General features: G+C 44.1%; 1 protein-coding gene across 4 annotated transcripts in view; it reads right to left on the reverse strand.

Annotated features, from left to right (window-relative positions):
- Positions 1–15,476, reverse strand: part of LOC140211752 (inorganic pyrophosphatase-like) — a 69,172-nt gene that overhangs the window by 7,950 nt on the left and 45,746 nt on the right. The window contains exons 7-11 of one of the 4 annotated variants that reach the window (XM_072281888.1): positions 14,552–14,679; positions 7,823–7,908; positions 5,632–5,701; positions 2,244–2,283; positions 260–984 (exon numbers count right to left, since the gene is read on the reverse strand). In XM_072281888.1, coding sequence (XP_072137989.1) covers positions 944–984; positions 2,244–2,283; positions 5,632–5,701; positions 7,823–7,908; positions 14,552–14,679 — 365 coding nt within the window. In that variant the 3' untranslated portion in view covers positions 260–943. Of the gene's footprint in view, positions 1–259; positions 985–2,243; positions 2,284–5,631; positions 5,702–7,822; positions 7,909–14,551; positions 14,680–15,476 lie in introns of those variants that run through there. The other 3 variants (XM_072281890.1, XM_072281887.1, XM_072281891.1) reach the window with 3 other exon arrangements.

Below are 15,476 nucleotides of genomic sequence, written 5' to 3' on the forward strand. Positions count from 1 at the left end.
GTGCAGTGGCCCCCACCCTCCAGGCCGCCGACCCGATACATTGCCGCGAAGAACGCAGCAGTAGCCAGGAGGCACACAGCACATCTTTTTAAAAAAAGCCGAAATAAACATGCTAATTAATTAGGTGCTGCCCGGCACGTAAATGTCAGCCCAGATCAGTGCTGACTGCATCGCCTCTGATCTGGGCTGACAATTACGTGCTATGTGGCACCTAATTAATTAGCATGTTTATTCCGGCTTTTTTCTTAAAGATGTGCTGTGTACCTCCAGGCTACCGCTGCATTCTCCGCGAATCGGTACAGTATCTGTCCGGAGCCCAGGGGTTGGGGTGGTGGGACACAGGGGTGTCAACTCATCTCGATCAGGGCAGGCAGCTCATCTTCTCCTATGACTGCCCGCCTCGATGTCGAAGGTCGAGGTTCGTCGTCTGCTGTGGCTGATGTGGACGGCTTGCTTGACTGCTGAGCCTCGCGCATTTTTCTATCATACAGTTCTTTGTAAGCACTCAAACCATCCTGCAAATATCCCCTAAACCTATGTACCCTTTCAAAATTAAAGTCATACTTTATCATTGCAGCAAAAATCTCATGCAGTTGCTTCACGTTCAGTTCGCTACTGCACTCGGTTTCGATTGTTATCCTTTCCTCTTCCAATTGCATCAGCTCTTCATCTATCAGTTCTTGGTGATGGGATGCCAAAACCGCTTCAACATCATCTTTGTCAGCTTCCACAAGCCAAACTCACTTTGTCCTTACTTCGTTCACCATGATCGAAACGCTTAATTATGTCTAGTTTTATGCTAAGTGTAACACCCTTACTCTTTCAGGCTTTTCCGACACCTTAGACATCCGACATCTTGCTAACGGCTGCTCATTGCAACGTGTTTAAGCAATGCCGTTCCGAATCTGGGGGAGAGCGGCTGCTCGGGGCGCGCGCTGATTTTTTATTGCGCGCTGCCTTTCTTCGTAACAGTGAAAACACCTTCTGAAAGCGAAAACAGGGTACTAATGTAGGTCTTTCGTAACAGTGAGGTTTCGTAAAGCAAACATTCGAAAAGCGGGGGACACCTATAAAAGGTTCTTAAGGGAGCCATGTATCTATTTTCTGTTTGTCTGCATTGTATTTTGTGTTAAGTGTTTACTATAGGTAATTTGTCATGTGGTTTGGGGCGTGGTAGGAACAAATTAATTTAGTTGCATATTCATGCTTTGTCTTCGTTTAGTTTAGTGTGGTTGAGAGGGAGTGAGCCACAGGGTGATTTTTTTTGTTGACTACTTACATCGCTTATTTTGTTATTTTGCTATGAAATCATTTACCTTTGCGGGTTTCGTAATAAAGGATCTTTGTTGACTTGGAACTTAGTTATTTTGGAAGCGTGTCATACAGTGTTGACTCCCATACTCAGTCTCTCATCAGTTTTGGTTTGTTTTCAAGTAACTGCTAGAGTTCTTTCGTGAGACACCGAGTCCTTTTAAAGACCATCAGAGCTGTCTACGTGTGGAGCCACAGTGGATGGACAAGAATTTTCATGTCTTTCTCTCCTTGGTGTTTACTAAGAAGAATAATACGGGCGCCAAAAAAAAAGAGCTTAATAAGTAGTGAAGTCTTGCATCATATGCCAGTTACTAGGAAGGAGGAATCTGGAGACTTAAAGTGCATTAAGGTGGGCAAATGCCTAGGTTCTGACCAAGTGCACCCTCACACCATATGTGAGGCCAGGAAAGAAATTACATAGGCCCTCGTAGACATACTTGCTTCATCATTAGACACTGACAAAGTTCAACAAAACTGGAGGTGAGTAATATTGTTCCATTGTTCAAGAAGGGTAGCAAGGACAGACCAAGGAGCTACAAGCCGGTGAGCCTGACTTCAGTTGTAGGAAAGTTACTGGAGGGGATTCTGAAGGACAAGATCTACCATCAGTTGGATAATCAAGGCCTGATCAGGAATAGTCAACGCACATAAAAGTTGCTGGTGAACACTGCAGGCCAGGCAGCATCTCTAGGAAGAGGTACAGTCGACGTTTTGGGCCGAGACCCTTCGTCAGGACTAACTGAAGGAAGAGCTAGTAAGAGAGGTCCTGACGAAGGGTCTCGGCCTGAAACGTCGACTGTACCTCTTCCTAGAGATGCTGCCTGGCCTACTGCGTTCACCAGCAACTTTGATGTGTGTTGCTCCAAGAAAACATGTGTTTGCTTCCAAGATACAGTAAATTTACTGAAAACTCTTTATTGGGCTCATACCTTCATCTGGGATGGGGCTTGGTTTAACATATTTCGGTGCCTGTAAAGCAAAATACATTTATTATTATATTTCTGCACGTATTCACATAGTTTACAGCTGAACTGGCTCTGTAATCTTTTATAGATATCTATTACACAAAGAAAATTAAATAAAACTATCAGCTGAATAAAGATAGAAACATAGAAAACCTACAGCACAATACAGGCCCTTCAGCCCACAAAGTTGTGCCAAACATGTCCCGACCTTAGAAATTACAAGGGTTACCCATAGCACTCTATTTTTCTAAGCTCCATGTACCTATCCAAAAGTCTCTTCAAAGACCCTATCGTATCCGCCTCCACCACCGTTGCCAGCAGCCCATTCCACGCACTCACCACTCTCTGCATAAAAAACTTACCCCTGACATCTCCTCTGTACCTACTCCCAAGCATCTTAAACCTGTGTCCCCTTGTGGCAGCCATTTCAGCCCTGGGAAAAAGCCTTTGACTATCCACACGATCAATGCCTCTCATCATCTTATACACCTCTATCAGGTCACCTCTCATCCTCCATCGCTCCAAGGAGAAAAGGCCGAGTTCACTCAACCTGTCTTCATAAGGCATGCTCCCCAATCCAGGCAACATCCTTGTAAATCTCCTCTGCACCCTTTCTATGGTTTCCATATCCTTCCTCTAGTGAGGCGACCAGAACTGAGCACAGTACTCCAAGTGGGGTCTGACCAGGGTCCTATATAGCTGCGACATTACCTCTGAGCTCCTAAATTCAATTCCACAATTAATGAAGGCCAATACACCGTATGCCTTCTTAACCACAGAGTCAACCTGCGCAGCTGCTTTGAGCATCCTACGGACTGGGACCCCAAGATCCCTCTGATCCTCCACACTGCCAGGAGTCTTACCATTAATACTATATTATGCCATCATATTTGACCTACCAAAATGCACCACTTCACACTGATCTGGGTTGAATTCCATCTACCACTTCTCAGCCCAGTTTTGCATCCTATCAATGTCCCGCTGTAACCTCTGGCAGCCCTCCACACAATCCACAACATCCCAACTTTTGTGTCATCAGCAAACTTACTAACCCATCCCTCCACTTCCTCATCCAGGTCATTTATAAAAATCACGAAGAGTAAGGGTCCCAGATCAGATCCCTGAGATCCCTGAGGCACACCACTGGTCACCGACCTCCATGCGGAATATGACCCGTCTACAACCACTCTTTGCCTTCTGTGGGCAAGCCAGTTCTGGATTCACAAAGCAATGTCCCCTTGGATCCCATGCCTCCTTACTTTCTCAATAAGCCTTGCATGGGGTACCTTATCAAATGCCTTGCTGAAATCCATATACACTACATCTACTGTTCTTCCTTCATCAATGTGTTAGTCACATCCTCAAAAAATTTAATCCACCTCGTAAGGCACGACCTGCCCTTGACAAAGCCATGCTGACTATTTCTAATTATATTTTACCTCTCCAAATGTTCATAAATCCTGCCTCTCAGGATCTTCTCCATCAACTTACCAACCACTGAAGTACAACTCACTGGTTTATAAGTTCCTGGGCTAACTCTACTCCCTTTCTTGAATAAAGGAACAACATCCAAAACTCCCCAATCCTCCAGAACCTCTCCCGTCCCCATTGATGATGCAAAGATCATCGCCGGAGGCTCAGCAATCTCCTCCCTCGCCTCCCACAGTTAGTCACACCACATCTTGTAATCCAGTGAAGAGCTTGAAACTTTGTCATGGCTGACAGGTATACTTCTTTGTGGTTCTTGGAGCATTATTTGATATAATCCAATTTTTAAATCAAACAGTCAAAAGATGCTAAGTCTTGAGAATGGTCTGTTCTGTTAACTCCCATCAGGAGTTCTCTGGCAGTCTGTGAAGATGCAGCCTTTATGACATTGTTCCTACACAGTTTATTGGCAATGATCAACCCCGCAAAATATCTGCAGTACATTTCATGGAGCCAGTAAGCTCCTAGGTACATTCATTTCAGATACTGACGGAATCAGCGTTCTGCTCCACTGTACTTGACACCTTATATTAAGTACCAAAGGAAAACTCTGCAAAGCCTTACTATCTACAAGGGATAGTATAAATCTCTGCTATCTACCAGAATCCTCCAGGGATATCAAGCTGACAAAGCAATAACTTGACAGGTCAATTGCCTTCTCTGCCATATTTAGTGCAGCACCATGGCCTCATTGTTTGAACGCTGCCCACATATATGGTTACACATTAGCTATGTTGTCTAAGACAGTCCTCCCTCCTCAGTAAATAATTTTTGCTCAGTCATGGCAGATGAAAATTGAGAGCATATCAGACAGCAAGAAAATTGTCATAACGACTGCTGCAGGGATGGTGGGCGTGGATCAATCACCATGCAGTTAGTTCAGGGACTAGAATCCCTTTCTGTTGCAGAAATCTCAAATGACAAATGGTCCTTGCAAAACAAAGTGCAAGCAATCAATGGCAGTCAGCATAAGGAAGACTGAAATTCCATCAAGTTTATACTGTCAATCCTCCTCTTTGTATTGTGAGCTTCCGTGATCACCTTGGTGCAACAATGAATGGCAAACTGAAGGTTGGTTCAAATACCTTCAGCTACGATTTGGAAAGTACCTAATGTATTCTGAAACTACATTTCCCATAACTCGTAAACAAGGTTCTTCCATGGAAGGCTAGTCCAGAAGATTAAGTTACATGGGATCCATGGAGACTTGATAGATTGTGACTAGGAATCTATCTCTTATCCTGTTTTCCAGCAGTATAACAGAAAGATGAATTCATATGGAACGAATCAACATTATCTCACCCCTGATTGTAAGCCTGCTTCCACAGGAACCAAGAACTTCTAAAATTCAGCCAATGAAGGCCAAATGCTCAGGAGGTTACAGAATATACAGAACAGAAACAAGCCCTATAGCCCACCATGTCTGCCATTATGGTGCCAGTTTAAACTGAACATCTGCCTGCACAAGGTCCATATCCCTCCATTCCATGCCTTTTAAATGTTGCTATCGTATCTGTTTTCATTATCCCACCTGGAGGCTTGTTTGTTCCAGACACCTCCCATTTGTTGTATAAAAAAAACCTGTCTCATAAATCTTTTTTAAACTCCCCCCAACTTAAAACTATTCCCTCCAGTATTTAACATTTCTATGCTGAGAAAATAACTCTGAGAGTCCTCTTTGTGCTGTCATAATTTTATATACATCCATCAACTCCCTCTTCACCCTCTGATGCTCATAAATTCAATTTCTTGGACAACCTGGGACCTTAGTTCTCCACCTACAATTGCTAAAACAAAAATAAAGAATTATCCATTTGAAATGTATGATATTAGTTTACTGTAATTGTAAAAAGAGGCTACCTACTGAATGCACAAGAGATTCTGCTTCTGCGTGACTACAATAAAAGGGACTGTCACTGATTGACGCGTTTTTGCTGAGGTGAGGAAAAAAATCCAATGATTACAAATGTTGCAAGCTATAATTCAAACAATAACAGTTAAAAACAGAGCTGAGACAATTAAAAAGGATTAAATTTACATTTTGTAGGGCATATAATGAATAATTTTCACCTTGCTAATGCAAATTTCAGATGGTCAAATTTAAAACAAATACATAAGTATCTTTAATTACTCATTACACTAGTGAAGAAAAATAACCTGAAAAATGGTAACAAACAGAAACCATAACATTCAGGGACCTCCACTGAACTAAACTAAATGATTAATAACATTACGTAACTAAATCCACACCTTTATCCAGGGCTAGTCAGAATCAGAAACAGAATCAGGTTTATCACTGACATATGTCATGAAATCTGTTGTTTTGTGGCAGCAATATAGTGCATAAAATACTATAGGCTACAATAAGAAATAGGTATAAATATAAATAAGTGATAGGAAAACAGAACAAAAGTGGAGAGGTAGCGTTTCATGGACCATTCAGGAATCTGATGGTGGAGGGAAGAAGCAGTCCTAAATTATTGAGTTTGTGGCTTCACCTTCTCCCTAATGGTAGCATCGGTATTAAATTTGTCCTGGGTGGTGGGGCTCCTTAATGTTGGATGCTGCCCTTTGAGACATTGTCTTTTGAAGATGTCATTAATGGTGGGAAGGCTACTGCCCATGTTGGAACTGGTTGAGTTTACAACCCTCTGATCCCATGCTTTGGTCCTCCACACCAGACAGTGATGTAACCAGTTAGAATGCTCTCCACAGTACATCTGTAGAAACTTGTTACTAGAGTCTTTGGCAATATACCAAATCTCTTCATGCTCCTGATAAAATATAGCCGTTGGTGTGACTTCTTTGTAATTGCATCAATATGTTGGGCCCAGGATAAATTTTCAGAGATGTTGACACCCAGGAACTTGAAACTGCTCATTCATTTCCATTGTTGATCGCTCGATGAGGACTGGTGTGTGTTTTCCTGACTTCCACATCCTGAAGCCCACAATCAATTCCTAGGTCTTCCTGATGATGTATCACCACTCAAGCAGCCAACTGATCTCACTCCTGTATACCTCATCATCACTATCTGAGATTCTGCTGACAATAATTGTGTCATCGGCAAATTTATAGACAGCATTTGAGTTCTACCATGGGCAGACAGCCATGGTGTAGGGAGAGTAGAGCAGACAACCATGGTGTAGGGAGAGTAGAGCAGACAACCATGGTGTAGGGAGAGTAGAGCAGACAAGCATGGTGTGGGGAGAGTAGAGCAGACAAGCATGGTGTGGGGAGAGTAGAGCAGACAGCCATGGTGTAGGGAGAGTAGAGCAGACAGCCATGGTGTAGGGAGAGTAGAGCAGACAGCCATGGTGCAGGGAGAGTAGAGCAGACAGCCATGGTGTAGGGAGAGTAGAGCAGCAGGCTAAGCACTCATCCTTGAGGTGCAGCATTGTTGACAGTCAGTGAGGAGGAGATGTTATTTCCAATCTGCACTGACTATGGCTTCTTACTGAGAAAGTCATGGATCCATCTGCAGATGGAGGTACAGAGGCCCAGATTAGTACTGAGGGTATGATGGTGTTGAATGCTGAGCTGTAACCAATAACCAGCAACCTAACACAGTTATTACTGTCATAGAGCTGGTCCACGGCAGAGTGGAAAGCCAGTGAGATTACATCTATTGTAGACCTATTTTGATTAATCAGTGAGAAGATAGGCTACAAAAGGAAGGATTTGATATGAATTGGTATGAAACAACCCATTCCCCCCCCGAGGATGAAATATATATCACAGTAATCTTCATCTACCCTTTATTTCACCTTGCCCTTCCTGTATGAACATCCAGACTCCCTTTTCACTGCCCCTAGCAAATCAACAATGCTGATCATCTCAACTACTTCATGTTGTATCAGTACCTTCCCTGGATGAATGAAGGATAATTCCGTTAGTTAATTTCTGACTAAAAGGTAATCAGTCAATTTACTTTCTTTGATGTGCCTTCATAGGAACACCTCTAGAGTTAAACTCAACATTTTCTTAAGGCTCATTTAAAACTTTAAAAAAACTTATGACATAAAAGTATTAGGTTAAGCATTACCAAATCTCACCATATAATATCACTTCCATCTGTCTTGTTGTAGATTATGGAGCACCAAGATTGATGTGTAGACTCAATGACTCTAAGTGCAAAATCCTGCAAATAAATACAAACATATACTGAATGTTTAAGGGTGATAAAAAAGTAAAACTCCAGTTTTGAGTTGCTTGTGCATGGTATTTTATGTTGCTTTATTTAATATTTTGGCTTAACATTGAAGGGAAAGTTCAGAGAAAAGATTAGGTGCAGAAGTGGGTTTACAATATTTTCCATGACAATAAAAATGCTAGTGTTTCATCATAAGGCATTTTGAATGAAGCAAAAAATCAGTGACATGTTCTAAGAGGCATTCAACCAGAGATGAATACCAAGACATACAGAGAGGAATTTTATGTACTGCTGCAAAAAAAAACAAATTTCATGACATACGTGAGTGATGATAAACCAGATTCTGATATGGGTCTCTATTCTGGACTGAGAGTGGGATGGGGGCAGGGAGAGGGGAATTATGGTTGGGAAAAGAGGAAAGGAGAGTGTAATCATGGATGGTTATAGGGGAAGGGAGAGGGGAGGGAGCAAGAAGCACTGGAGAGACACACTGTAACAATTAATAAAACAATTGCTTGGAATCAAATGACCTTGATTGGTGTCTGCTCTCATTCTTTGCAACCTGCTGCACACACTTCCTGCGGCACTCCACCCCCACCATTCCCAATATTCTTTACTCCCACCAGATTTACCAACTCGCTCCCTGCTGCACATTGACAAATAAGAACATTGTGCAAAATTCTTACGTACCTTGGCTTTATAGAAGTGACTAAAACTTTTGCACAGTGCTAAATGTTTTAAGGTATTTCCTATATATGGAATGAGAGGTAGTAGGATTCAGGACAGGAATTCTAGAACCCAAGAGTCCTGTCTGCTAAAGGCAATTATCAACAGTGGGACAACTGCAGATTTGCAGGAGGCCAGAATTAGAGTACGGATATCTTAGAGGGTTATGGAGCTTGAAGAAATTAGAGGGAATACCAGTGGCAAAGCCACATACATTTTTGGAAACAATGGTGAGAATTTTGAGAGACTTCTCAGAACATATATACTGTAGTTCTAACGCCTAGAGGTTAAAGTTCATTCTTTTTCATTCTGTTAAACAGAAACCGCTCTTAATAAATGAAGGTCATAATTTGCACCTTAATGCAGCAACTTGGTTTGTAATTTGTGGAAATGGCCGCAGTGCCATGTGTTGACGTTGTTAACAGAGTAACTGACAGCTGACAAACTTCAGCTGCATCCAAGTGTATCATATATTAAAATTGTTGCTAAGCAACTGTAAAATGATAGCAATCACAATCAATCATGCAAAAATGGATTTTATGTATAAGAAATAGCAAATTTATTATTTTAATATTAAGGGCACACAATAAAAACATTTCTTTGAGAAGTTATGCTATTTTAACTTACATTAATAGGGTCACATTCTTGAACTTTGTTTGATTTTTACCCTAGGTAAATGTTATATAACATGTTTAAAGATCAAAGTTTGTGTTAAGGTTGGTGAGGCAGTACAGCTTACAAGTCCAGATGGGGTCTAGTACGTAACCAAGGATAGTTTGACATTCTAGAAACTGGTCTTCTTTGGCTGCTGCAATAAGCTCAGCACAAACCACTATCAAGTCAGGCTTACAGATTCTGTTCTTGACAAGGTGGGACATAGAAGCTGGTGGGATGTGGAGAGGAGAGGAGCTGGGGAGGAAAATTATGAATTAGGTGTTAGATAGGAACAGAATAGCATGGCTGTTATGACACTGATCAGTAAACAAACTTCTGGTGGGGGAAGTTTTACTTGTTTTTTTAGCGCTGGAATTAGTTACCTTCAGACACGTCTCATTAGCATGGCAGCAGGATGGCCGCATTGTGTATTCCAGGGACCAATTGATTGCGCTCATGCCCGCTGGTTTATCGAACAGATCAGCGGACATACCGGCTGAAATCTGGAGGCAAACACACAGAGGATGCAGAGGGGGATCAAAAAGGCGAGGGAAGAGGACCAGATCGAGACAACAGAGGCTTATGGAGAAGAGAAGTTATAAGCCGTGTCTCCCCTCTCTCATCATGGGAAATATGAGATCGCTGGGGAATAAAATCGACGAGCTGACTGCGCTTGTCAGGAGTCAGAGAACATTTCGGGAGAGCAGTGTCATGTGCTTCACTGAAACGTGGCTGCACGAGGACATACCCAATCAAAGCGTTTCCATAGAGGGCTTCCAGACCATTCGAGCTGACCGGAATTGCACTGAGAGCAGTAAGCACAAAGGAGGGGGGCTGGCGGTTCTGGTAAACAACAGATGGTGCAATCCTGGGCATATTACGATCAAGGAGCGTGTCTGTAGCCCAGATATTAAACTTTTTGCTGTTGGACTCCGGCCATATTATTTGCCAAGGGAAATTGCGCATGCAATTGTGGTTGTTGTGTACATCCCTCCCTCTGCCAACCTGACGTCGGCCTGTAACATAATTTACACCGTCATAGCCAGACTACAAACCCAGCACCCGAGTGCCCTCATTACCATCTCGGGTGACTTCAACCATGTTACCATGGCTAGAACACTGCCCAACTTCACGCAGTACATAAGCTGTACAACCAGAGGGGAGAGGACTCTGGATTTGATGTACGCTAACGTTAAGGATGCATACAGCTCCTCTCCCCTCCCCCCACTGGGAAGGTCAGATCACAACCTGGTGCATCTAAAACCCTGCTACGTGCCTCTGGTGAAGAGTAAACCTGCAACCTCGAGGACAGTGAGGAAATGGTTGGAGGAGGCTTATCAGGTGCTCCAGGGTTGCTTTGAGGTGACAGACTGGCAGGCACTCTGTGAGCCACATGGAGAGGATATTGATGGGCTCACAGAATGCATCACTGATTACATCAACTTCTGTGTGGACTGCAATGTTCCGACAAGAACTGTCCTTTGTTATTCAAATAACAAGCCATGGGTCACAAAGGACATTAAGGACATCTTGAATGCTAAAAAGAGGGCGTTTAGAGATGGAAACAGGGAGGAGCTGAGGGCAATACAGAGGGACCTGAAAGCCAGGATCAGGGAGGCTAAAGACAGGTACAGGAGGAAGCTTGAGTGGAAACTCCAGCAGAACAACATGAGAGAGGTCTGGAGGGGGATGAGGACCATCACTGGGCTTCGGCAAACTAGCAACAGAAGAGCTGAAGGCAGTGTGGACAGGGCCAACGAACTTAACCTGTTCTTTAACAGATTTGACATTCTGACCCCTGCCCATCCCCCACGTGAGCCATCTGTTGTCGGCCTCCAACCAACACATATTCCACTCTCCCCTTCTACCCCTCCTCACAATCCCCCACCCTGCTCTCATGACTATACCCCTCCCCCACATGAAACCACCATGGTGGACTTCACAGCTGAACAGGTGAGAAGACAGCTGAAATGTCCCAACCCAAGCAAGGCTGCAAGACCGGATGTGTCAGTACCAGGGTGCTCAAAGCCTGTGCCCCTCAGCTATGTGGAGTACTTCACCATGTATTCAACCTGAGCCTGAGGTTCCGGAGGGTTCCTGTACTGTGGAAGACGTCCTGCCTCATCCCTGTGCCGAAGACGCCACGCCCCAGCGGCCTCAATGACTACAGACCGGTGGCATTGACCTCCCACATCATGAAGACCCTGGAGAGACTTGTTCTGGAGCTGCTCCGGCCTATGGTCAGGCCACACTTAGATCCCCTCCAGTTCGCCTACCAGCCCCGACTAGTTGTTGAGGATGCCATCATCTACCTGCTGAACCGTGTCTACGCCCACCTGGACAAGCCAGCGAGCACTGTGAGGGTCATGTTTTTTGACCTCTCCAGTGCGTTCAACACCATCCGCCCTGCTCTGCTGGGGGAGAAGCTGACAGTGATGTAGGTGGATCCTTCCCTGGTATCATGGATTCTTGATTACCTGACTGGCAGACCACAGTACGTGTGCTTACAACACTGTGTGTCCGACAGAGTGATCAGCAGCACTGGGGCTCCACAGGGGACTGTCTTGTCTCCCTTTCTCTTCACCATTTACACCTCGGACTTCAACTACTGCACAGAGTCTTGTCATCTTCAGAAGTTTTCGGATGACTCTGCCATAGTTGGATGCATCAGCAAGGGAGATGAGGCTGAGTACAGGGCTACAGTAGGAAACTTTGTCACATGGCGTGAGCAGAATTATCTGCAGCTTAACGTGAAAAAGGCTAAGGAGCTGGTGGTAGACCTGAGGAGAGCTAAGGTACCGGTGACCCCTGTTTCCATCCAGGGGATCAGTGTGGACATGGTGGAGGATTACAAATACCTGGGGATACGAATTGACAATAAACTGGACTGGTCTAAGAACACTGAGGCTGTCTACAAGAAGGGTCAGAGCCGTCTCTATTTCCTGAGTAGACTGAGGTCCTTTAACATCTGCCGGATGATGCTGAGGATGTTCTACAAGTCTGTGATGGCCAGTGATATCATGTTTGCTGTTGTGTGCTGGGGCAGTAGGCTGAGGGTAGCAGACACCAACAGAATCAACAAACTCATTCGTAAGGCCAGTGATCTTGTAGGGATGGAACTGGACTCTCTCACGGTGGTGTCTGAAAAGAGGATACTGTCTAAGTTGCATGCCATCTTGGTCAATGTCTCCCATCCACTACATAATGTACTGGGTGGGCACAGGAGTACATTCAGCCAGAGACTCATTCCTCCGAGATGCAGCACAGAGCGTCATAGGAAGTCATTCCTGCCCGTGGCCATCAAACTTTACAACTCCTCCCTTGGAGGGTCAGACACCCTGAGCCGACAGGCTGGTCTTGGATTTATTTCATAATTTACTGGCATAAATTACATATTACTATTTAACTATTTATGGTTCTATTACTATTTATTATTTATGGTGCAATTGTAACGAAAACCAGTTTCCCCCGGGATCAATAAAGTATGACTATGACTATGCAATAAATTTGGAAAAACAAGAGAGCAGAGGGAGTATCTGCACTGGACATAGAGAGACTGTTCTGCTTACCAAGTAAGAGAACCTATTGAAATGGAACAAATGGAACAAAATGTCCTCACCTACCACCCCACCAGCCTCCAGGTCCAACATATTATTCTCTGTAACTTCCGCCACCTCCAACGGGATCCCACCACTAAGCACATCTTTCCCTCCCCGCCTCTCTCTGCATTCCGCAGGGATCGCTTCCTACACAACTCTCTTGTCCATTCGTCCCCCCCATCCCTCCCCACTGATCTCCCTCCTGGCACTTAACCGTGTAAGCGGAACAAGTGCTACACATGCCCTTACACTTCCTCCCTTACCACCATTCAGGGCCCCAAACAGTCCTTCCAGGTGAGGCAACACTTCACCTGTGAATCGACTGGGGTGATATACTGCGTCCGGTGCTCCCGATGTGGCCTTTTATATATTGGCGAGACCCAACGCAGACTGGGAGACCACTTTGCTGAACATCTACGCTCTGTCCGCCAGAGAAAGCAGGATCTCCCAGTGGCCACACATTTTAATTCCACATCCCATTCTGACATGTCTATCCACGGCCTCCTCTACTGTAAAGATGAAGCCACACTCAGGTTGGAGGAACAACACCTTATATTCCGTCTGGGTAGCCTCCAACCTGATGGCATGAACATCGACTTCTCTAACTTCCGCTAGGCCCCACCTCCCCCTCGTACCCCATCTGTTACTTATTTTTATGCACACATTCTTTCTCTCACTCTCCTTTTTCTCCCTCTGTCCCTCTGAATATACCTCTTGCCCATCCTCTGGGTCCCTCCCCCCTTGTCTTTCTTCCCGGACCTCCTGACCCATGATCCTCTCGTATCCCTTTTGCCAATCACCTGTCCAGCTCTTGGCTCCATCCCTCCCCCTCCTGTCTTCTCCTATCATTTTGGATCTCCCCCGCCCCTCCCACTTTCAAATCCCTTACTCACTCTTCCTTCAGTTAGTCCTGACGAAGGGTCTCGGCCTGAAACGTCGACTGCACCTCTTCCTACAGATGCTGCCTGGCCTGCTGCGTTCACCAGCAACTTTGATGTGTGTTGCTTGAAATGGAACAACGTTGCAATTCCCTTAATGGACAGTCTCAGTCTCTTAATAAAGCAACCTTGATTACTGCTGGGGCTTTGTATATTTCACAGTACAATGGAATGAAGAAGCCGACTATTGCTTCATTTAACGTTAGAAGTGTGAACTGAATTGAATACAGTGTGAACAGAAGGAACACAGATGCAAAAGACAAACAATCTGTTGCACATCAAGAGTGATTACTCTTTCAATGGAAGTAGATGCAATGCAACGTAACTATTAATGCACATATTAACTTCCTTAACATGTTACAGGCAACCTTCAAGATGGTGATGGGGGTGGGGAGTAGAGTTCATATTCCTATAAAATAGACTATAGTGTAAGATTCTCTAACACAACGCCACATCATCTGCATGTGTCAAGAAATCTCAGCTGAAAAAACTTTTCATTTTCAAGAAATATGAAAAAAAACCTCTTCAAGATTTCCATTTTCCGTTGAATAAGAAATTACTGCAAAGAATTTTTAAACCACATTTTGAGGGAAGATTAAAGGACACATCACTGCACATAAAGATTAACTCACAATCTGACGTACTTGTTACTAGAAAATGATTCAGCCACATAACAGAAGATTCAATAGACATCACATTCAATACAAAATGTACCCGGTCTTTGAATTCTCCACTGAAACCCAACTGGTTTTCTGGTTTTCCATCAGGAACCTTGTACAATTTAAACCAATTAACTGTGGCCTCCAAGTAGCCAGGCTTGTATCTCCTGACATCATCGATATCTGTGAGTTATAAATGAAGAATTCATGAGTTTAAAAAAATCCACATCAGAGCAATAACAATGAAGTTGATACAAACAATAGCTTTAATAAATTAACAAACTTTAATGCTACATAACAAAAGACCCACATTTTTGTGTAAGCAGGGTTTGCTGCGTCTGCATACATGGAGCACCCCACTAAAGTACACACTTCATAAGTAATGACGACAGTACATATCGAATTATGTATGCACACATGGATTCCCTTGTCTTGAAGGGAATTAAAGAACCCAACATTGCACAATCTAGTACCAGGCTCACTTTTATGTAACTCACCAATGTGTACAAAAAGACTGAGAGAATATTTGGGGTGTCACGGTTGGTGCAATGCTATTGCAGCTCAGGTTGTCAGAGTTTAGGATTCCATTCCAACACTGTCTGTACGGAACATGTACATCCTCCCCATGAACATATGGTTTCTCCAGGTACTCCAGTTTACTCCCACACTCCAAAGATATCCCAGTTAGTAGGTTGATTGGTCATTGTAAATTGTCCTGTGATTAGGCTAGAGCAGTGTTTCCCAACCTTTTTAGCCCAATATGAGGGCACGTGGCCAAGTGGTTAGGGCTTTCGTCTAGTGATCTCAAGGTCGCTAGTTCGAGCCTCAGCTGCGACAGCGTGTTTGTGTCCTTGAACAAGGCACTTAACCACACATTGCTCTCGTGACTGTGCGAGGAGTGGAGCCCCACAGACTTCCAATCTGCACCTTGTAAGGCATGAAAATGCCCGATGCAGGCCTCTCAAGGTCTGAGTTGACGT

The sequence above is a fragment of the Mobula birostris genome, chromosome 17 (genome assembly GCF_030028105.1).
Source record: "Mobula birostris isolate sMobBir1 chromosome 17, sMobBir1.hap1, whole genome shotgun sequence".
Classification (NCBI taxonomy): Eukaryota; Metazoa; Chordata; class Chondrichthyes; order Myliobatiformes; family Myliobatidae; genus Mobula; species Mobula birostris.